The sequence below is a fragment of the Sus scrofa genome, chromosome 6, assembly GCF_000003025.6.
Source record: "Sus scrofa isolate TJ Tabasco breed Duroc chromosome 6, Sscrofa11.1, whole genome shotgun sequence".
Lineage (NCBI taxonomy): Eukaryota > Metazoa > Chordata > Mammalia > Artiodactyla > Suidae > Sus > Sus scrofa.
The window spans coordinates 36,566,922-36,591,653 of NC_010448.4; the positions used below are offsets into that span (position 1 = coordinate 36,566,922).

General features: G+C 41.6%; 1 protein-coding gene across 1 annotated transcript in view; it reads left to right on the forward strand.

Annotated features, from left to right (window-relative positions):
• The window catches only part of ABCC12 (ATP binding cassette subfamily C member 12), a 93,400-nt gene that overhangs the window by 7,277 nt on the left and 61,391 nt on the right, over positions 1-24,732 (forward strand). Inside the window, exons 2-7 of the mRNA XM_021094234.1 lie at positions 13,093-13,259; positions 16,517-16,672; positions 19,290-19,437; positions 19,728-19,961; positions 21,641-21,814; positions 22,257-22,404. Of these exons, the coding sequence (XP_020949893.1) occupies positions 13,141-13,259; positions 16,517-16,672; positions 19,290-19,437; positions 19,728-19,961; positions 21,641-21,814; positions 22,257-22,404 (979 nt within the window). The 5' untranslated portion in view covers positions 13,093-13,140. The remainder of the gene's footprint in view (positions 1-13,092; positions 13,260-16,516; positions 16,673-19,289; positions 19,438-19,727; positions 19,962-21,640; positions 21,815-22,256; positions 22,405-24,732) is intronic.

Here is a 24,732-nt window from a genome sequence, read left to right on the forward strand (position 1 = left end):
ATCTGTAGATTACCTTGGGTAATATGATCGTTTTAATAATGTTAGTTCTTCCAATCCATAAGCATGGTATATCTTTCCATTTGTTTGCATCATCTTTAATTTCTTTCATTAATATCTTGTAGATTTCTGAGTATAGGTCTTTTATCTCCTTGGTTAGATTTAGTCCTAGATGTTTTATTCTTTTTGATGCAATTGTGAATGGAATTATTTTCTTACATTCTCTTTCTGATGGTTTTTTATTATTGTATAGAAATGCAACAGATTTCTGCATATCAATTTTGTATCCTGCAACTTAACTGAATCATTGATGAGTTCTAATAGTTGTTAGTGACATCTTCGGATTCTCCATATACAGTATCATGTCATCTGCAAATAACAGTTTTACTTCTTCCTTTCCAACTTATTTCTTTTTCTTGTCTGATTGTTGTATCTAGGACCTCCAGTGATACCTTGAATTAAAGTGGCCAGATTGGGCATCCTCATTTTACTCCTAATGTTACTGGAAATACTTTTAGTTTTAAACCGTTGAGTACGATGTTAGCTGTGGGCTTTTCACATATGGCTGTTATTATGTTGAGGTATGTTTCCTTACCTTGTTGAAAGCACTTTTTTTTTTTTAAACCACCACACCTGTGGTAGACACATGGACTTTTCCAGGCTAGGGGTTGAATAGGAACTGTAGCTGCTGACCTATGCCACAGCCACAGCAACACTGGATCCAAGCTACATCTGTGACCTACACCACAGCTTATGGCAATCCACTGAGTGAGGTCAGGGATCAAACCAGCATCCTTATGCACACTATGTCAGGTTCTTAACCTGCTGAGCCACAATGGGAACTTTGAAAGTTTTTTTTTCTTATCATAAAGTAATGTTGAATTTTGTAAAAAATTTTACACTGTATCTATTGATATGAGTGTATGTTTTTTATATATAATTTGTTAATGTGATATATCACATTGATTGATTTGTGGGTATTGAACCATCCTTGCATCCTTGAGATCAAGTCCAACTTGATCATTTTGCAAAATCCTTTTAATGTATAGTTGAATTCAATTTACTAACATATTGTGGAGGATTTTTGCACATATGTTCCTCAACGATATTGATCTGTAATTTTCCTTTTTATGGTGTCTGTCTGGTTTTGGTATCAGGGTGATCCTGACCTCTTAGAAAATTCCTCCCTCTTCAGTTTTTTGGATAGATGTTAACTCTTCTCTAAGTGTTTTGTGGAAGTAACCTGTGAAATTACCTGGTCCTGGACTTCAGTTTGCTGGAGTTTTTACAGATTTTTGATCTGAGTTCCCATGAGGTTTGTATATAACAGCCTTTATAGATAGATGATTATTTTAAGTTGATGATCTCTTAAGTTTGATCACATTTTAACAGTCTTGCATATTTACTTTCTCTTTCCCCCAGGTTTAATGTTTTTGACATCATATTTTACATCTTTTTCTTTTGCATGTCTCTTAACTACTTATTGTGGATATAGTTGATTTTACCACTTTTATCCTTTAAAACTTCTGTTAGTTTTATAAGTGGTTGATATATTACCTTTACTATATAATTGCCTTTACCAGTGAAAATTTTCTTTTTGTAATTTTCATATTTCTAGTTGTAGTCTTTTTATCCCCTTAAAAAATTCCCTTTAACATTTTTTTTGTAATGTTGGTTTAGTAGTGCTGAACTCTTAGCTTTTGCTTGTCTCTAAAACTCTACCTCTACATCAAATCTTATTCAGTAGAGTATTCTTGGCTTTCAGTTTTTTCCTTTCATCACTCTAAATATATTGTGACAATCTCTTTTGGCTTGCAAAGTTTTTGCTGAAAAGTCATCTGACAGTTTTATGAAAGTTCCCTTGTATGTAACTTGTTGCTTTCTCCTTGCTGTTTTTATTTAAGATTTTCTCTTTATCTTATTGATTGTGATTTTAATTAACAGTGTTTCTTGGAATGGATCCCTTTGATTAGATCCTGTTTGGAACTCTCTGTGGTTCCTGCACCTAGATGTCTGTTTTCTTTCCCATGTTAGGGAAATTTTCAGCTATTATATCTTCAAATATGTTCTCTGCATCTTTCTTTCCTTCTGGGACCCCTCTAATGTGAATGTTAATATGCTTGATGCTGTTCCAGAAGCCTCTTAAACCTTCTTCATTTAAAAAAATTTTTTAAAAATTTTAGTTCCACTTGGGTGTTTTCACTACTCTGTCTTCCAGTTTGTTGGTCCATTCCTCTCTATTATCTAATCTACTGTTGATTCCTTGTAGTTTATTTTTAATTTCAGTTATTGTATTCTTTAGCCCTGTGTGGTTCTTATTTCTATTTTCTAACTCTTTTCCATTAAACTTCTCACTATGTTCATCTTTTCTTCTCTTGAGTTCACTGAGCATCTGTATATCATTACTTTGAGCTCTTTATTGGGGGTAAATTTTTTGTTTATCTTTACCTCACATAGTTCTTCTTTTGAGGTTTTATCTTGTTCCTTCATTTGGAATGTATTCCTTTGTCACCTCTTTATTTTATTTTATTTTATTCTATTATTTTAGGGCTGCACCTGAGGCATATGGAAGTTCCCAGGCTAGTGGTCAAATTGGAGCTGTGGCTGTAGCCTATGCTGCAGTCACAGCAATGACAGATCCGAGCCACATCTGTGACCTATGTTGCAGCTTGCAGCAATGCCAGGTCCTTAACCCACTGAGAAAGGCCACGGATCAAACCCACATCCTCATGGATACTGGTTGGGTTCTTAACCTGCTGAGCCACAATGGGAACTCCCTCTGTTACCTCTTAATGCCTTATTTTCTATTTTTTATTTCTATATCCTAGGTAAGGGGTAACTTTCCTGATCTCGAAGAAGTGGGCTTATGTAGGTGATGTCCTATGGGGCCAACAGCACACTCTCCTCTGGTCACCATATCTATATGCTCTAAGGGTATCTCCCTGCACAGGCCACAAGATCCCTTCTGTGGTAGGGTCAACTACTGTGGGTGTCCTGGTGGTATGGAATGCCCTCATATCTTTTGGCTGCCTAGCTCTGCCTCATGCATGGGTCTCCTGGTGGGAAGTTTCAGGTGTCAAAGCAGCTGGCTACGGTTCCAGAAGGTCCTAGTGCTGCTGCTGGATTTCTGGTGGATTAGGCAGGTCCTGGGGTGACTGACTTTGGGGCTCCAGTGGGCCTGGGGCTGGAATTGTAAATTTTACTATAATTTTTTTTTAAAAAATTGTGTGTCTGAAGTTTTCACTGTGGCCCAGTGGCTAATGAACCCGACTAGCATCCATGAGGATGTGGGTTTGATCCCTGGCCTCACCCAGTGTGTTAAGGATCTGTCATTGCCATGAGCTGTGGTGTAGGTTGCAGATGTGGCTAAGATCCCATGTTGCTATGGCTGTGGTGTAGGCCAGTGGGTGCAGCTCCAATTTGACCTCTAGTCTGGGAACCTCCATATGTTGTAGGTGTGGCCCTAAAAAGACAAAAAAGACAAAACACACACATACACACACCCCAAAACTGTGTCTCTTGATAGTGTTACTATTGATGTTGACCTTGATCAGCTTGCTGTGGTAATGCCTGTTAGGTTTCTCCACTGTTACGTTTTTTTTCCTCTTCCATATTTACCATATTCTTAGAAGGCACTGATTCTAGTTGGTAAAGTTGTTTCTCAAAGTGCTATGGATTGCCGATTCTGATACTATTATCCTGGTATTTCTTTTTCCATCCTTTTATTTTCAACCTATTCATGTCTTTAATATTAAAAATGACTCTCTCCTAACAGCATATCACTGGGCATTGCTTTTATGCCCAGTCTGACAATCTCTGCTTTTTAATTTGTGTTTACTCCACTTACATTTAATGTAATTTACTTGTCTGTCACCTTGCTCTTTGTCTTCTATTTGTTTGTTCTATTTATTATTCCTCTGTTCTTCCTTGCCTATATTTTTGGGGGTATATCTATAATTTCATGCTCCATTTTATTTTCTTGTTTAACTTCATAGCTTTAAGTCCTTATTTGTGTGTATGTGTGTTTTCTAAGGTTAACACTATGCTGTGGTTTTATATTTTTATATGTATTATTGTGTGCTTATTTCTCCCTTTTTGGGGCGAGGAGTTATATCTTAGACTTCTCTCATACTCATCGTTATTCATTCATTCAATTCATTCATTCAACATGTTATTATCAAACATCTACTATGTGCCAAGGACTGTCTATTTTTTGGGAATATGGCTATGAATAAGAGAGATATAAAGCCCACAGATCTGTTTGGGGAAATAGATAAGTAAGTAGAGAAGTTTTCCCAGAGGAGGAAATATCTGAACTGAACCTTGAAGGCTGAACAGTGAAGTTCAAGTTTCTTCAAGTGAAGAGAGGGGTGTTAAAATAATCTATTGTTCCAGGTTGTGGCAATGGTGATTGAAAAGACCCAGAGGCAGGAAAAACTGAAAATTTTCTCAGGGAGCAGTAAGATATAAAGCATGGCTGGAGCAGTGTTAGGTGAAGCAAACGAAGGTGGAATTGTGAAATATGGTGCCGTTCGGCAAGAAATTTAGGGAGTCTCTGTTTGGTGATTTCTAATGTTTCATAAATCTAAAGCTGCAGCCATGATACTCATGTCATTAATGTACATTAATCAAATGATTTAAGAAATTTTGGATGGAATTATTGCCTATAAAACATGTGTCCTCTCTAACTGTGTATAATGTCTTGGTTTCACTTTGGGGGATTTGTCTTTTTGAAGTGAAGACAATTCTATTGTGAAAAAAGAATATATTCTTCCAGAAGAGTGCTCCTTGTAATATAAGCAAAGGATTTTTCAGAGTTGTTGGAAAAGAGAGGGTGCATTTGTTTACCTATATCTGGGCTGCTTTAGATGAGACAGTGCTATTCATGTTACATATATTCTTTTCCCCTGGTTTTATTGAGGTAAAATTGACATATAATGTTGTGCAGTTGCAGGGTGAACAATGTGTTATTTGACCCGGGTATATATTATAAAGTGATTTCCACAGTAGTGTTAGTTAACACCTCTATCTACTCACATAATTATTATTATTTCTTTTTTTTTTATGGTGAGGGCACTCATTTACTGTCTTAGCAATTTTCAAGTGTACAATACTGTAATGTTAACTATAATCACCATAATGTACATTAGATTCCCCAGAACTTATTCATCTTATAACTGGAAGTTTGTATCCTTTGACAAATATCTCCCTATTTCCCATACCACAACCCCTGGCAACGATTATTTTACTCTCTGCTTCTATGAGTTAGACTTTTTTAGATTTTACATGTAAGTGATGCCATACAGTATTTGTCTTTCCCTGTCTGACATATTTCACTTAGCAAAAGGTCCTTAAGGTCTATCCATGTTCTCACAAACAACAGTACTTTCTTATTTTTCAGGGTGTTAATTTTGTGAGTGGTGTTAGATAGAAGTCCAATTTTATTCTTCTGTATGTGATTATCCGGTTTTCCCACACTATTTTTTGAAGAGATTATCCTTTCCCCCTTGAGTGTTCGTGATTCTTTTGTCAAATATTAGTTGATTGTATATCTGAGGGTTCATTTCTGGCCTTGCAATTATTTTCTATTCCTCTATGTTTCTGTTTTTATGCCAGTACCATACTTTGTAGTATACCTTGATATCAGGAAGTGCCATACTTCCAATTTTGTTTTTCTTTCTCAGGATTGCTTTGGCCAGTCAGGGTCTTTTGTTGTTTCATACAAATTTTAGTTTTTTTTTCTTTTTCTATGAAAAATGCCATTGGAATTTTGATAATGATTGCATTGAATCTATAGATGGGTTTGAGTAGTATGGACATTTTAACAGTATTAATTTTTCTTATCCATGAATTCAAGATATTTTTCAATTTGTTTGCATCTTCTTCAATTTCCTTCCTCCAATTCTTGTAGTTTTTAGTGTACAGGTTTTTTTACCTCCTTGGTTAAATTTATATTTAAGTATTTTTATTGTATTTAATGCTATTATGAATAGGATGGTTTTCTTTATTTCTTTTTCAGATATTATGTTTTAGTGTATAGAAACACAGCTGATTTTATTTTCTTTTTAAAGCTCATCTGTGGCATATGGAATTTCCTGGGCTTAGGTTGGATTGGAGCTGCAGCTGTAGGCCTGTGCCACAACCACAGCAACATTGGATCTAAGCTGCGTCTGTGACCTATGCTGCAGCTTGTGGCAATGCCAGATCTTTAACCCACTGAGCGAGGCCAGAGATCAAACCCATGTCCTCATGGACACTATGTTAGGTTCTTAACCTGCTGAGCCACAATGGGAACTCCACAATTGGATTTTATAGTTTTTTTTTACCTTGCAGCATTACTGAAATTGTCAATTAGTGCTAATAGTTCTTTTGGTAGTGTCTTCAAGATTTTCTATATATAAGATCATATCATCTACAAAAACAATTTTACTTATTCCTTTCCAATTTGGATGCATTTTATTTCCTTTTCTTTCCTAATTTCTATGGCTAGGATTTTCAGTTGAGTAGAAATGATGTCAGTGGCATCTTTGTCTTCATAATCTTAGATGAAAACTTTTCAATCTTTCACCATTGAATGTGATGTTAGGTGTTGCCTTGTCATATATGGCCTTTATTATGTTGATGTATATTTCTTATATACTTAATTTTTTATCATGTATGAATGCTGTATTTTGTTAAATGGTTTTTTCTGCATCTATTGAGATGATCATATGATTTTATCTTTCATTCTATCAATATGGCGTATTAATTTATTGATTTGTATATGTTGAACCATCCTTGCATCTCAGGGATAAATCCTACTTGACCATGTTTTTAATGTTGAATTCAGCTTTTTAATATTGTGATGATATTATTTGCATTTATATTTATTAAGGAAATTCGTTGATAGTTTTCTTTTTCATGTAGCATCTTGTAGCATCCTTATCTCGTGTTGGTATGAGGATAATGCTGGCTTTATAGAAAGAGTTTGGGAGTGTTTCCTCCTCTTTAATTTTTTGGAATAGTCTGAGAAAAACTGTCATTAACTCTTCTTTAAATGGTTGGTAAAATTCGCTATGAAACCATCTGATTCTGGGCTTTTCTTTGTTGGGAGATTTGTGATTACTGATCCAATCTCCTTACTAATAATTGGTCTGTTCAGATTTTCTATTTCTTTATGATTCACTCTTAGTCATGTATTTCCATGAACTAACCTATTTTTCTGTTATCCAATTTGTTGGCATATAATTGTTCATTGTTTCTTGTGATCCTTTGTATTTCTGCAGTATCAGTTGCAAAGCCTACTCTTTTTCTCCTCATTTCTTTTTTTCTTAGACTAGTTAGAGGTTTGTCAATTCTGTTTATCTTTTTAAAAACCCAGTTTTTAGCTTCATTGATATATATAGCTCCCCAATATAGTCACTTATATCTTCTTAATAAATTGAAACCCTTATCCTTATGTAATTACCTTTATCTCTTATAGTTTTTGGCTTAGAGTCTATTTTCTCTGATATAGGTATAACTACTTGCTCTTTTTTGTTTCCTCTTGCATGGAATATCTTTTACATCCCCTCACTTTGAGCTTACGTGTGTCCTTAAAGCTGAAATTAGTCTCTTGTAGGTAGCATATACTTGGGTCTTGTTTTCTCAGATCCATCCAAACCCTCTATGCTTTTTGATTGGGGAGTTTAATCTATTTACATTTAGAGTAGCTATTGACGCACAAGCTTTCTGATTCTTTTTGCCTTGTCAGTTTTGTAGTTCCCTTGTTCCTTTCTTCCTCTCTTTCTGCTTTCCTTTGTGAATGGATGATTTTCTGTAGTAGTATGATTTAATTCCCTCCTCTTTATCTGTGAATCTACTATAGGTTTTGGCTTTGTGGTTACCATGAGCTTACATAAAATTATCATCTTAAAAAAATTATCATCTTATAGATATGATAGTCTACTTTATGCTAAGAACTTAACTTTGGGTACAAAACCCATATGCTTTGTGTTTTGATAACTTTTAGTGTTTTGGATGTCATAATTTACCTCTGTTTATATTTTGTATTCATTAACAAATTACTTTAGCTATAGTTATTTTTAAAAATTTTATTGCAGCATAGTTAGTAATATACTGTACATAATAAACTTTTTCATTTTCTTTTCCATTAAGGTTTATCAGGGGATACTGTAAAGTACAGGAATATAGACTCCCTGTGCTATATAGTAGGACCTTATTGTGTATCCGTTCTATATATAATAGTTTGCATTTGCTAATTCCAAACTCCCAATCCTACCTTTCCCCACCCCTCCCTCTTGGCAACTGTAAGTCTGTTCTTTGAGTCTGTTTCTGTTTCATAGATATATTCTTTTGTGTTGTATTTTGGATTCCACATGTAAGTGATATATGGTATTGGTCTTTTTCTTTCTAACTTTACTTATTTGACTTACTTCACTTTGTATGATAATCTCTAGTCCCATTTATGTTGCTGCAAATGACATTATTTCATTCTTTTTTAGGGCTGAGTTTTATATATATGCATACACATATGCACTTACATACCACATCTTCTTTATTCATTAATCTGTTGATGGACATTTAGGTTGTTTCCATGTCTTGGCTACTGTAAATAGTGCTGCTATGAACACAGAAGTGCATGTATCTTTTTGAATTATAATTTTGTCTGGATATATGCCCAGGAGTGGTATTGATGGATCATATGGCAACTTTATTTTTAGTTTTTTGAGAAAACTCAGTACTGTTTTCCATAGTGGCTTCACCAATTTACATTCCTTTTTTTCCACACCCCTTCCTAGATACAGGCTTTTTTTTTTTTTTTTTTTCCCCCTAGGGCTATACCTGTGGCACATGGAGGTTCCCAGGCCAGAGGTCCAATCAGAGCTGTAGCCACTGGCCCATGCCAGAGCCACAGCAACGTGGGATCCGAGCCACGTCTATGACCTACCACAGCTCACGGCAATGCTGGATCTTCAACCCACTGAGCAAGGCCAGAGATCGAACCCACAACCTCATGGTTCCTAGTCAGATTCATTAACCACTGAGCCATGACAGGAACTCCAGATATAGTTATTTTTACTACTCTTGTCCTTTAGCTTTTATACTAGAATTTAATGGTTAACACATGACCATATTATAGTATTAGCATATTCTGAATTTGATTATCTACTTAACCTTTACCAGTATATTGTATATCTTCATATGTTTTAAGATTACCAGTTAGTACCTTTAACTTTGGCCTGAAGATCTCCTTTCAGCATTTCTTGTAACGTAGGTCCAGTGGTGATAAAATCCTCAGTTTTTGCCTGGAAAATATTCATCTCTTCCTTATTTCTGAATAGTATCTTTGCCAGATAGAGTATTATTGATTGGTGGTTTTTTCTTTCAGTACTTTGAATATATTATTCCACTCTTTCCTATAAGGTTTCTGCCGAGACCTCTTTTCATAGCCTTGGGGATTCCCTTCTAAGTAACAGGCTTCTCTTCCCTTGCTGCTTTTAAGATTCTCTCTTTATTTAATTTTTGACAACTTCATTAAAATGTGTCTTGGAGAGGATCTTTTTAAGTCCAGTTTGCTTGGTGACCTATTACCCTCATGTAATGGCTGGATTTTTTTTTTTTTTTTTTTTTTTTTTTTTTTTTTTTTTGCTTTTCAGGCCCGCACCCACAGCATATGGAAGTTCCCAGGTTAAGGAATGAATTGGAGCTACAGCTGCCAGCCATAGCAATGCAGGATCTGAGCCATGTCTGTGACCTAGACCGCAGCTCACTGCAACGCTATATCCTTAACCCATTGAGCAAGGCCAGGAATTGAAACTGGAACCTCAGAACAGGGACTCCTTTTTTTTTTTTTTTTTTCGTTTTCAGGGCCGAACCTGAGGCATATGGAGGTTCCCAAGCTAAGGGTCAAATTGCAGCTATAGCCACTGGCCTTTCCCACAGCCATAGCAACATGCGATCTGAGCCATACCTGCAACCTACACCATAGCTCATGGCAAAGCTGGATCTTTAACCTACCAAGCAAGGCCAGGGATTGAACCTGTGTCCTCATGGATACCAGTCAGATTCATCTCTGCTGAGCCATGATGGGAAATCCGGGATATTAAAATCTACCCAAATTTGAGAAATTCTTAGTTACCATTTCCTTTTTTTTCTTTTTTTTATTACTCAAATGAATTTATCACATCTGTAGTTGTATAATGATCATAACAATCTGATTTCACAGGATTTCCATCCCACAGCCCAAGCACATCCCCCCACCCCCCCAAACTGTCTCCTCCGGAGACCATAAGTTTTTCAATGTCTGTGAGTCAGCATCTGTTCTGCAAAGAAGTTCAGTCTGTCCTTTTTTTCAGATTCCACATGTCAGTGAAAGCATTTGATGTTGGTGTCTCATTGTATGGCTGACTTCACTTAGCATGATAGTTTCTAGGTCCATCCATGTTGCTAAAAATGCTGGTATTTCATTCTTTTTGATGGCTGAGTAATATTCCATTGTGTATATGGACCACATCTTCTGGATCCACTCCTCTGTCGATGGACATTTAGGTTGTTTCCATGTCTTGGCTATTGTAAATAGTGCTGCAATGAACACTGGAGTACATATGTCTTTGCGAGTTGTGGTTTTCCCTGGATAGATGCCCAGGAGTGGGATTGCTGGATCAAACGGTAGTTCTATGTTTAGTTTTCTGAGGAATCTCCATACTGCTTTCCACAGTGGTTGCACCAATTTACAATCCCATCAACAGTGTACTAGGGTTCCTTTTTCTCCACACCCTCTCCAGCACTTCTTGTTTGTAGACTTTTGGATGATGGCCATTCTGGCTGGTGTAAGGTGGTACCTCATCGTGGTTTTGATTTGCATTTCTCTAATAATGAGTGATGCTGAACATCTTTTCATGTGTTTCTCAGCCATCTGTATGTCTTCTTTGGAGAATTGTCTGTTTAGATCTTCTGCCCATTTTTGGATGGGGTTGTTTGTTTTTTTTTTGGTATGGAGCTGCAGAAGGTGTTTATAGATTTTGGAGATTAATCCCTTGTCAGTCGATTCATTTGCAAAGATTTTCTCCCATTCTGTGGGTTGTCTTTTTGTGTTGTTTAGGGTTTCCTTTGACCATTTCTTTAAATTAGTTTTCTACCCCCTTTTCACCTCTCTTCTCCTTTTGGAATGCCAATAATTTGCAAAAAAATTTTTTTTGGGGTGGTATTCCATAGATTATGTAGGCTTTCTTCATTCCTTTTCATTTTTTCCTTTATTTTCCTCTGAATAATTCCAAAGTTCTTGTCATCTAGCTCACAGTTTCTTCCTCCTGTTGATACTCTCTATTACAGTTTTAATTTCATTCATTGTATTCTTCAGGTCCAATGTGCTTGTTTGGATCTTTTCAATGATTTCTACCCCTTTGTTTATCTTCTCATTCATGTATTGTTTTCTGTATTTAGTTGAATCCATCTTTCTGTGTTTTCTTGTAGCTCACTGAGTTTCCTTAAAACAGCTACTTTGAATTTTTTATCAGGTAAGGTACAGAGCTCCATGTCTTTGGTCTGGTTACTGGAGGATTATTGTTGTCTTTGGTGGTTTTATGGTATCATGTTTCCTTGATTTCTCATGTGCCTTGAAGTTTTGTGTTGCTGTTTTTGTATTTGCAGCAGGAGTCCCCTCCTCCAGTCTTTACTAACTGTCCTTGGGAGAGAAATACCTTCTGTCGGCTTGTTGGGATTCTGAGGTTTTCTCAGTCCTTCTGTGGATTCACTTGCAAAATTGCAGTTATTGGGAGGGAGGGAGACACAAATGAGGTACGTCTTGGCCATGATTTGATGTCACTATTACATTTTCTCTTGAATAAGTCCCTTCCTTTATCTAGGCCTCTCTTTCCTTTTCTGAACAATGAGAAGTTTGTCAAAGATTGCATCTGAGCATGCTTCCAACTCTGACATGCCATAGGTTTATCATCCATTAAAACCTCGATGGGAATTGGTTTGTTTCTAGCCATGAAAAATCCCAAAGAGAATTCATAGGATGAGAAACCATGGATTTATAATTGTGAATATTCTGGTTGCAAGTAACAGAAACCAACTCAGGATAATTTAGGAGAAAAAGGATAATTTATTTATAGGATATAGAGAGCACAATGTCATGAAACTAAAGGGCCAGAATAGAGCTCTGCCTTAGGGAATAACTGGAACTAGGATAGAAAACCTTCAGGAATTGTTCTCTATTCTTTGGGTTTAGGTGCTTGGTGAATAGGATGGTTGGCTTGTGGGCTGGGCAGGCATTCCCAAAAGTATCCTCTCCACCTGGATTGTTGACTTCCCTTTGTAGCAGTGGTCACAGAAATGGGAGGGGTGGGGCATGGGCTTGCTCAGAAGTGCCTGGTCCTGAGAGGTGGTCTTGTTGAAGTTCTCTGATCCTTGGATGTGGGAACAAGGGGATGTGGGTGAACATGATCCTGGATATCTTAAAGAATCAGGGAGAAAAAGGGGTATGTATGTGTGACAAGCTTCACCCTGGGTCACACACAGGAAGCAAACCTACATTCTTGGGGTTCTTTTGCCAGGCTGGGAGTCAGACGTGGCCATGGGATGGCTCCTGGTAGAAAACCTGCAATGGGCTTTTCTGCTCCAGGTCAACCTAAAATGGGAAAGAGGAGGAACAGAATATCTTTTCTTTTCTTTTTCTTTTTAGGGTCACATGTGTGGTATATGGAAGTTCCCAGGCTAGGGGTTGAATAAGAGCTGCAGCTTCCAGCTGACACCACAGCCACAGCAATGCAGAATCCAAGCTGCATCTGTGACCTGCACCAGAGCTCATGGCACACCAGATCCTTAACCCATTGAGTGAGGCCAGGGATCAAACCTGTGTCCTCATGGATACTAGTTGGGTTCGTTACCACTGAGCCATGATAGGAACTCCCAGAATGTCCTTTCTAATAAGGAAGGCGCAGAGTGGAATTGAGGGCTGTGTGGGTCTTCTGGCCACACTCTTCCACAAATGTGGATGGTTAATTGATGAAACCAGATCTGAGTGGTTGGAGCAAGAAGCTGGTCTGGGTGGAGTGGGGGCTGCCTGATCCCATTCCAAAATGTCCTCATCTCCGCATCTCTCTGCTGCAGAGTGAATATTCCTAGGCCAAGAGCCCAGAGCTCTAGACTGCCACCAAGATGGTAAATGATGGGCCCTACCTTATTGCTGATCTGGACCGGCGAGGCCAGAGAAGGTCCTTTGCAGAGAGATATGACCCCAGCCTGAAGACCATGATCCCAGTGAGACCCTATGCAAGGTAAGAGGGGAGGGTCGGGAGGTGGCCCAGGGAGAACTTGTAGGAATACCTTCCAGCCCATCAAGAGAGTGGACACTGCCCCTGAGCCCCATCCTTCTGCTCTACATGCCTGTCCTTTTGTCTTTCCATCCATCCATCCATTTATTCATTTATTGACAATTCACCTCATGAACTCTCCTGTCCTTTGGTGAGAGGAAGACAGTACCAAATGTTTAAGGAGAGCTTTCCATGTGCTAGGACCTGTTCAAATTCTTTACAAACATCTTCTCATTCACTCTCCACAACCACCCTGGAGGTGTTATTATTATTTTTATTTGATGGGTGCGTAAGTGGGTGAATAAGAAAGATCAAATAATGTGCCCAAAGTTAATTAGGTGGATTTTGCTGTGTAACAAGCCATCTCAACACTTAGTAGCCTTAAACAATTGACATTTATTGAGCTTATAATTCTATGGGTAGGTCAGCAACTTGGGCTAGGTCCAGTTGGGTGATTCACCTGGTCTTGACCAGGCTTACTTATGCATCTGCTGGTCAGCAAGATGGCTGTGCTTCTGGGGGCTGACTGGCTGGGGGAAGGTGGGCCATGTGAGTTATCCAACCTTCAGCAGGCTAGCCTGTGCTTGATCACATAGTAATGCAGTAGGCAGCCAAGAGGATGAGTTGAAGCATATAGGCCTTCAGGAGATTTCAGCTCAGAACTGTCTACCATTTCTCTCCCTGCAATGTATTGGCCAAAGCAAGTCACAAATCAGCCCTCACTGAAGGTGTGGAGAAATAGACTTAACCTTCTGAAGGAAGGAGCTACAAGATCACATTCCAAGGGTCTGGGATACATATACTGGACAGAGAATTAGGTCAGTTTTGAATTGCAGAGTAGGAACTAAGGCAGCCTGACTTCTAAGCTCACATGATGTTATATTATTATCATATATGTGTTATAACACTACATAAACTATAACTATAAAAGCTGCCTTTTCTGCATGAGAAGGGCCTATGGTATTTTCTCCCAGCAGAGGAAGGTAGGTGACACAGCACTACTCTCTCCTAGAATCTATGGAAGAAACATACACCCGTGAGCCCTCTAAAGTGAGAGGGAAGGCAAAAGATAAGAGCCTGAGCTACCATCCTTAGCCCCAGGCTGGAGAGAGCTCTAACTACCCACTGCTTTGGCTCAGTTTGTAATCGCTTTGTGGACGGGCGATGTGGGATAGTGATTAACAGAATGATGGAACCTGGAGTCAGCAAGCAGTGGGTTTGAATCCTAGCTTCACCACTTAACAACTATAAGACTTTGGGCAAGTACTCTAACCTCTCTGTGCCTCGATATTCTTGTCTATGAAATGGGCTCATCACACAACCCACATACCTAGTTCATGGAGCTGTTGGATTATATGAGGTAATGAATGACCTTATCATAAAAGTTACCCTTTAGGAAATGTTTACTATGTATCAAGTGCCTTAATAATAGCACCTCATTAACATTATTAATATTATCCCCAAAGTAGAGCCTGAGTCAAAAACTTGGATGCAGGTAGCTTATTGGAGAGGCAATTTTAAGAAGCAGGAGGGAAGATTTAGGGAGAGCGAGGCAGGGAAGAAGAACATGGGGTGTACATGGGGTGTGTCATTGGTATCACTGCTGTAGACATGGGTACCAGATTCTACTAGGTCCCCTGGAGAAGTGTACAATTTCCCGCCTATAGGATGAGAGGTGGGAACATTTGTCCATGGGCTTTTGTACTCTGTTAGTTACTTGGGTTTTCCCCTGGCAGCATAAGCCCCCTGCAATTCTGGGCTGCACTTATGCTCTAAGAAGACCCTAAAACCACATAGTAAAAAGAGGCACAGCATACCTGTGAGATGGGATGCTGTTAGCACAAGCGCTCCACAGCTGAGATGGGACGTGAATGCGACAAAGTCGGTGACTTGGGGCATCTTGACAACATCTAGTACAAATACAAAACTCTTCCAGGGCCGGGAATATGACGAATACTCAGCAATTAGTAGGTAACACTTTGTGGCTCTGACTTTTCTTCCATCTTGGACGGTTAATTCCTCAAGAGCAGAACCACCTCTCTTCCTCCTTCTTCCTTACTTCTTCCTCCTTTTCTTCCTTTCACTTCCCCTTATCTTCCTTCTCTGTCTGCTAGCTATTTTTTAAAATATAATATCTTACATGGAATAATCCATTCAATCCTCAAAATAAACCACAAGTTTGCCTCTAGCTCTTACTTCCTCGGGAAGCCTTGTCCCCACTGGGGGCACACCCTGCCCTGCCCTGCCCTTCTCCATCCTCCTGAGAGCAAAAGTCAGGCGCCCAGCTCCTCTGATGGCCAGCTACTGGGTGGGTCTCCCTTTCCTCATGCCAAGTGGAAGAGAAACCCTCTTGTGAGATGGGATGCTGTTAGCACGAGCCCGTTGTGGGATTGTCATTGGTAAATGCTCACTAAGCAGCTCACTAAAAAATTCCCTGGATTGTACCATTAATCCCCTTTTATGGTGTGAGTCCTCCTACCATGGCTGACTTCAAGCTACAAACATGATGTCGCTGAGCACAAAGCTGAGAAGAGGTTCATGACATTAGATCCCGATTCTGCATGGTATTTCCACCAGAGATGATAGACTTACATAATCTAAAGAGCAGAGGTACTAGTAAAATCTAGGGCTATGAGTTTTGAGTATTTATTGCCTTTGTCTTTAAGATAATTGACTTACATTTCCATAATTTAATTTTTTTTGGTCTTTTTTTGGTCTTTGTTGTTGTTGTTGTTGTTGCTATTTCTTGGGCCGCTCCCGTGGCATATGGAGGTTCCCAGGCTAGGGGTCTAATCGGAGCTATAGCCACCGGCCTACGCCAGAGCCACAGCAATGCAGGATCCGAGCCGCGTCTGCAACCTACACCACAGCTCACGGCAACGCCGGATCGTTAACCCACTGAGCAAGGGCAGGGACCGAACACGCAACCTCATGGTTCCTAGTCGGATTCGTTAACCACTGCGCCACAACAGGAACTCCCGTAATTTAATTTTTAATATTGGCTGTATTTAAGAACTGATTTGCAGAATTCCTGAAAATTTAACAATCAGCCTTCACAAGCTGGGAGGAGCTGGTCCAGCACACTGCAGCTCATGGGGCTGATGGATGTGAGTCACAGGTCTGAGCGTGGCTGTGGTTGTTACTATGGTTGATAATTCCAGCCAAGGACTCAAGGCGGGGACCCCAACCTCCTGGAACACCGAGCATCTCGTTTGTCTTAGGTTGGCACCCAACCCTGTGGATGATGCAGGGCTGCTCTCCTTTGCCACGTTCTCCTGGCTCACCCCACTGATGGTTAGAGGCTACAGGCACACCCTGACTGTGGACACCCTGCCCCCGTTGTCGCCCTATGACTCATCTGACATCAACGCCAAAAGGTACCAGGATTCTTTGGAGTCAGATCTGGGGGGGGCACCTAGGAGGGGACCTGCAACCCCTTTCGTGTGCTCCCATTTTGCCATGTGAAAATCGATGCCCATGGGTCCTTGGCCCTTCTCGGTGGCTTATCTCTGAGAGGTAGACTGGCCTGACTGAACTTCCTGGCTCAGTCTCTGGGGAGGTGAGGACCAGGGAGAGTTGGTGGGGAGAGAGAACTTCTTGAGCACATTGGCCTGAGGCTTCAGGACCATTCTGGCCAGGCTATCAGCTGGTTTGTCTGAGCACCACATCAGGACGAGAGTGGCCAGACTCTCACTTTGCTCTGGGCTACCTGGACCCCACTTGGGCTGCTTTATGAGGTTCCGGCATGGTGTTTTTGTTTCACTTTAAAAATTGGCATCAGATTTTTGTTTTACAAAATACACTTAGGTTGAACCAAATGAAAACTGACAAGTTTGACTTGCGAAACCGTACATTTCATAGGTTTCAGCCTAATTCATATTCACTATAAAAATATTAAAGCAACAAGTTTAAGTGGTAGAAATATATCCCCACTGTACTCCTGCTCCACTCCCCAGAGGTCAGTGCCGTTAAATCTTGGTGCCTCTGTCCAGAACTTTGTCTGCTCTCTTTAAACAGCCCCTATGCCACCATCTTCACAGATCGACTCCTCTTCTGTTTCCTCCCTGCTCTGCAACCCACACCACAAGTTGTGGCTATGTTGGATCCTTAACCCACTGAGCCAGGCCAGGGATCGAACCAGCAATGCCATAAGGACAAGCAGGATCATTAACCCACTACACTCTGGCAGGAACTCCAGAAGTTCTTGTCTTAAGTGGGGAATCTCTCAAAGCCCTCTCTCTGCATCTTCTGGAATTCTCCTCTTTGGCCTCATGTGCTTGAAGGCCTAAGAGTTCTAATCATGCTCTAGCCATCGTTTTTTTACAATTGTGCATCCCCTCGTCTGTGCCCTGAAGAAATCTCTGTCAGTAGTAGTTTCCCAAATCTACAGTCTAGAGAAAATTGCCAGGGTGCTGGAAGAGGAATGAGACCCAGGTGTTCTTTCTACCTCTCTGTCTGTTTTTAGTGTTTCCTTCCATCTATCCCATATCACCTGAGATCCTCTTCCCTTCCATACTAGGTTCTGTTCCAAAGGCTTAGCCACTGAACACATGTTGACAAACTCAATAGCACGGCCATTGTCAGACCATGACTCTCTTCCGGACTTCACACTCCCAGCATCCCATCAGACAGCTGAACTTGGATGAGTCACAAGCATCTTACATCTAAAGCTGCATCCTTGATCCTCTTTTGTATCTAAAGCCCCATCTGATGATGTTCCCTCTTCCTCTTTTCCCCATATCTGTAAACTCCATTCCCACAGTTGGTCAAGCTGGAAAACTGGGATCCCTTACCCAATTCCCCCTCATTTTTCCCCACATTGAATTCATCAATAAGTCCTGATCTCTCCCCCATATACCTTTCTTTTTTTTTTAAAGGAATCCATCAGGGGCATATGAAAGTTCCCAGGCTAGGGGTCAAAATTGGAGCTACAGCTGCTAGCCTATGCCACAGCCACAGCCATGCCAGATCTGAGCCACTTCTGTGACTTATACCACAGCTCACAGCAATCCTTAACCCACTGAGCAAGGCCAGGGATTGAACCCTAATCTTCCTGGATACTAGTCTGGGTGGTTACTGCTGAGCCACAACGGGAACTCCAATCCACATTTCTTTAAATGCCACCTCCACTTCCCACCTGGCTGCTGGCGATCTTCCACTGTGGTTTCTCTGCTTCTGTCTTTGCTTCCAACCCCCATCACCCACTACTCTCACAGAAGCCCCATGTTCTTTTAGATACATAAAATAATCTTGACCTGCAGTGGCTTCCTTTGCACTGGGAATGAAATCCGTCTGGCCCTGCCTTGCCTCCCCATGTCACCACACACCTGTCCCACTGGCCTCGTTTCAGATCTTGGAAATGGACAAGCTCCTCCTTGCCCTTTAGATTTTTTATCTTGGCTTCTTTGTTGCCTCTCTCTCTTTTTTAAATCACAACTGGTATTGTGCCAGAGACCGGCAGGAGAAGGAGGAAATCAAGTCCTGAAAAGAGCCCAAATGCCAGATAACAGCTCATGCTGTGTCAGGGCTTTGCCCACTGCTCTCTCATGGCCCATCCACCCTGCATAAGAAGAAGGGAGAACCACTGCTGTTCATCTGAAGCTACCGCTGCCAGGTATGGGGGAGGCGTTGTGCTAAGCCTTCTTGCAAAGGTTTGTCCATTGGAGTAGCTTTAAACAGCAAATGAGAATGTAAGTCCCCTCCCCCTTTTTTTTTGCTTTTTTAAGGCTGCACCCAAGGCATATGGAGATTCCCAGACTAGGTGTCGAGTTGGAGCTGTAGCTGCTGTCCTACAACACAGCCATAGCAATGCGGGATCCAAGCCGCATCTGTGACCTACACCACAGCTCACAGCAACACCAGATCCTTAACCCACTGAGCAACGCCAGGAGTTGGAACCTACATCCTCATGGATACTAGTCAGGTTCATTAACAGCTGAGCCACGACGGGAACTTGCGTAAGTCCCTTTCTTTCTTCCTGCACTTTCATCACAGATTTCGAATCCTTTGGGATGAAGAGGTCGAGAAGATGGGTCCTGAGAAAGCCTCCCTGGGCCGAGTGGTCTGGAAATTCCAGAGGACACGTGTTTTGATGGACATCGTGGCCAATATCCTGTGCATTATCATGGCGGCCATAGGGCCGGTGAGTGGGGTGGCCCTTCTTCTGCCTGGTGTCCCAGGTCCCCAGACTGGCAAAGAGTGTCATTAGTTACGTTCTCTATGAATTGGTGGGTTTAGTACATTATCCTTATCCTTGCATTCCTTGGGAGCACATTTTTGTAAAGCTACCCCCTGTCAAGCACAGTGGCAGCCCCTGAAATTAATGAAAAAGTTTGCCTCATAACGTCAGCTTGCTGACATTATCTGAGCCCTCCTCTACCAGCCTCAGCCCCCCCGCGGTCCTCTCTTCTTCCCCACCACACTATTTTACAGACTGTTCTCATTCACCAAATCCTCCAGCAAACCCAGAGTATCTCCAGGAAGGTCTGGGTTGGCATCGGCCTGTGCATGGCCCTTTTTACCACCGAGTTTACCAAAGTCCTCTTTTGGGCCCTGGCCTGGGCCATAAACTACCGCACAGCAATCCGGTTGAAGGTGGCCGTCTCCACCCTGGTTTTTGAAAACCTGGTGTCCTTCAAGACGCTGACCCACATCTCCGTTGGGGAGGTAAGCTGGTCCAGGAGGAATCTAATTTTAGAACACAAGATTCCAAGTTTTCTGAGTATGTATGAGATGTGCTTCTGGGATGGAACCTCTGCTTCCCTTCTGTTTGTCAATGTCCTGCCCATCACATCCCATCTCCCTGCCACGTGCAGTGGCAGAGCCTCCAAACACAAGAAGAGGAGTTCCCGTCATGGCGCAGTGGTTAACCAACCTGACTAGTATCCATGAGGATGAGAGTTCAATCCCTGGCCTTGCTCAGTGGGTTAAGGAACTGTTGTTTCCGAGAGCTGTGGTGTAGGTTGCAGACAAGGCTTGGATCCCATGTCGCTGTGTCTGTGGCTGTGGTGTAGGCCCGCAGCTGTAGCTCTGATTCAACCCCTAGCCTCATCTTCTGCCCTAAAAAGCAAAAACAAAACAACAACAAAAAATTGACTGACTAATGGATCTGACCAGTCCAGTTGTGTAGTATTTGGGATGCCAACACATCATAAAGACCATGCCTATTGGACCTCAAAGCTGGACATTTTCCTAAGCCCTTAATCCTTAGCAATAAAATCTTCACCCTTAACATGAGGACACTTCCCTGGCCAAGGGAACCCTAGGTGGAGTGAGGTAGGTGCTTCTTTCTTACAGTTGCTCTTTCAGTTCACAGCATCCTATATCGATTGTGATTAGATTCAGTTGCATGTAACAGAAAACCCCAAAAGAAACCCTAGATTAAACTGGAGGGATTTACTTCACTCTGTGTAAAAGGAGTTTGGAAGAAGATGACCCAGGGCTGGTGGGGGGAATTCCTCATCTTTCCATCTTTCTTCATCACTTTCCTAAGACATGGCTCCTGTAATGGTTCAGGATGGTTGCCGCAGGTCCACCCATGTTTCGGAGAGCTGGTAGGAGGAAGGGGAAAGGAGCAAAAGGGGAAGGTCTTCCAAGTTGAGTTAGCCCCTTTAAGAATTCATCCCCAAAGTTCTTTTTGCCTCTTTGGCTTATATCTCACTGTCCTTAACATTGTTATGTGGCCACATTCCTTGCCCAAAGAGACTGGGAAATGTGTTTTGTTGTTGTTGTTGTGTTTTTTTTGCTGGGTGCCTGGCTGCCCTGATTAAGCAGGGTTGAGTAAATAAGGAAGTGAGAGCTATCAGGTAACCAAATGGCAAACTCATCAGCATGCTCCTAGATGGTAATACTGCTCTTAAAGCTTTTTTTTTTTTTTTTTGCATTTTACAGCCACACTTGTGGCTGATGGAGGTTCCCAGGCTAGGGGTGGAATCGAGCTATATAGCTGCTAGCCTATGCCACAGCCACAGCAATGCAGGGATCTGGAGCCAAGTCTGCAACCTACACCACAGCTCACGGCGTATCTGGATCCACAACCCGCTGAGCAAGGCCAGAGATTGAACCCACATCCTCATGGATACTAGTCAGTTTTATAACCCGCTGAGCCACAATGGGAACTCATTAAAGCCTTTCTTCATTGGGATCCTCAGTTCTAAAAGACTGGTCTCTCCAAAGTCCTACTAGAATGAGACCCAAACTCACCATGTTGGCTCTCTGATGACCCCCAGCCCCTCTAATTCAGTTTCTCTCTTCCTTCCTCAGACCTCAGCTGTTCTGAAAGCTTTCAGTTAAGGAAACCTTTGGGTGGCCCTTCCAAAGCCTGAACCCATGTGCTTTCTTTACAGGTGCTCAATATACTATCAAGTGATAGTTATTCCTTGTTTGAAGCTGCCTTGTTTTGTCCCTTGCCAGCCACCATCCCAATCCTAATGGCTGTCTGTGCGGTGTACTCCTTTTTCATTCTGGGGCCCACAGCTCTTATCGGGATATCAGTGTATGTGATCTTCATCCCCATCCAGGTAATGGCAGGTCTTTGCAGTTGTATTTCACACACCCTCTCACGGAGGTGGACAGAGGGCTTTGTTTCTACTTCTTCTGCACTCCTCCTTTGTGCTCCCAGATAGGATCATTTGTTGTTGTTGTTGTTTTTTAAATTGAATTTGAATGCCCTGGGGGAGGGGGGTCTGCTTCTTTAATTTGTCAAAATCCCCAGCACTTGCTTCACGTCCTGGCCATGCATGCATTCCTACCATCTGCCCAGATTCCCCAGGGGTGACTCCACCACCCTCCACAGGGTGCCTCCGCCACAACTCAAGGGAAGGCTGAGAATTCTCCAGTTGAGAATCGCCAGCCAACGTCCCTTAGAACTTTTTCTGGCACTTAGGCTCTGATCCCCGGATTTCTAGGCCAATTGCAACTCAGCAGTTCTCTCTGAACACACTGTTTGTACCTTGATTTCAGATGTTTATGGCTAGGCTCAATTCAGCTTTCCGAAGATCAGCAGTTTCAGTGACAGACAAGCGAGTTCAGACAATGAATGAGTTTCTGACTTGCATCAAGCTGATTAAAATGTACGCTTGGGAGAAATCTTTTACCAACACTATTCGAGGTAGGATGAGCAGCTGCCAAAAGAACTACTTACTCTGTAGAATGTGATCTTTTAAGTGATTCTTAAGATTCCCAGGCCAGGTGTTCTGGAAGTTCTGGAAAGGGACCCTGGAGCTGGTTGGCAGGCTTTTCAAAGGATTGCAGAGATTTTTAGAATAGGCCCAAGCATCTCTTCCAGTGAAGCCAAGGGCTCAGCAGGTGAGTGACATATGGTTTAGCCATATTGAGGCCAGTGAATGCTTATGCTAGCCAGTTACCTTTCACAAAAATAATTCACTAAAATGTTATGAGCGGGAGAAGAGCTGTCTCAGGCTATTTCCGTGACTTGGAAGATGTCCACACGTGCTCACTCACATGTACCCTTGTTGCCAGCAGCAGCTTCGCTGGTATCATATGTCCCATTGACTTGATGTGCAGATAGGAGAATGCATATATATGCATATATAGCTGTTTTTTTAAGATATTAAAACTATTTCAAGCAAATAAAAATGCAAATCTAGTGGCAGGAACATTTACATAATTGCTGACATAGACTCAGGTGGTTGGCGGTTTAATGATCTGAACCACCGTTACAACTGACTCTGGATCTACAATTACACTTTTAGTCCAGCGTGTAACTGGGCCTGCACCTATGTTTCCATGTTGTAGGAAGTGGCTTTAGGAAACCTGCTTCTGAGCTTGCCAAAGGGAGTGCCTCAAGTTGAGACCCTGGCAACCCTACAAGTTGGCAAACCCTCTTTGAAGACACAGAACTACCTCCTCACACATTGAACTCACTTTAATACAATGGATTTGATGTGATTAAATTTGATTCCATTTGACTGAGTTCAGTTTAACTCAGCTCAATTTAATTCAAGTCAGTTTAATCTGATAAATATGTGCCAAGTTCCTACTCTGTGCAAGGCCATGGGAACCACACAAAATACTTAAGAAAAGGGCCTCTACTTATAAAATTAAGGGAGGCTGAGTTAACTGAGCTCAAAAATATATCTAACTTTGTTTTTGTTTTGTTTTGTTGTGTTTTGTTTTTTGCTTTTTAGGGCTGCACGCTTGGCATATGGAAGTTCCCAGGCTAGGGGGTGAAGCAGAGTTGCAGCTGCTGACCTACGCCACAGCAGCGCAGAATCTGAATTGAGTCTGTAACCTACACCACAGCTCACAGCAACACTGGATCCCTGACCCTCTGAGTGTAGCCAGGGATTGAACACACATCCTCATGGGTACCAGCTGGATTCATTTCCCCTGCGCTACAATGGAAACTCCTTGTTGGCTGTACTTCTAAAATACATCTGGAATCTTTTTTTTTTTCTCTTTTTACTGCTGCACCCACAGCATATGAAGTTCCAGGGCTAGGGCTGTAGCTGGGGCCTATGCCACATCCATGGCAACACTGGATCGGAGCTGCATCTGTGACCTATGCTGCAGCTTTGGTAATGCCTGATTCTTAACCCACTGATCGAGGCCAGGCATCAAAACTGCATTCTCACTGAGACAATTTTGAGTCAACCCACTGTGCCACAACAGGAACTAATACATCTGGAATCTGTCATCTTTTCATTCCACTGCCACCCTAGTCCAAGCTAACATCTTCTCCCTTCTGGACTATAGCAAGAACTTCTAGATGCAACCCCTGCTTTCCTCCTTCCTTCTAAAACCCATGATGCACTCAGCAGCCACAGTGACCTTTTTAAAATGTCCCATCAGATCCCATTTCTCCCCTGCTGAAAAATCTTTAGTGGCTGCTTATCACACTTAGATTATTCAAATTTAGGACTTTTGAATGAAATCCAGATTCCAACCTACAGCTGTTCGATCCAGCACAATCTGGCCTCTGCTAACCCCTGTAACCCCAAAACATTTTATCCTAAGCCTTGATAACTCTGCTTGAGCCACACAAACCTTCTGTTTTTAGAAGAGCATCTGGGCTCATTCACACCTCAGGATCTCCACCATTGTGGTCCCTCTGCCTGGAATGTCTTCTGCTAGATGTTCATGGTGACTTTGTCTGGACCTGGAATGTCTTCTGCTAGATGTTCATGGTGACTTTGTCTGGACTTTGGGTCTCCTAGGGTCAATGCCATTGACTGAAAGAGGCTGTCTTGACCACAGTCCCACACAGGTCCACTCCCCACTTCCCTTCTTAATCACTTTACCCTGTTTATTTCTTTCATATCACTCCACACAACCTGCAATGACCTTCTTTACTTGTTTGTTTGTTTCTTTATTGTCTATCGCCCCTCCTAGAAGAGCTGAGACCCTGTTTATCCCTATATTCCCCGGCATCAAGCACAGCATCTAGCATGTAATAGATTAAAATGTAATGAATGAG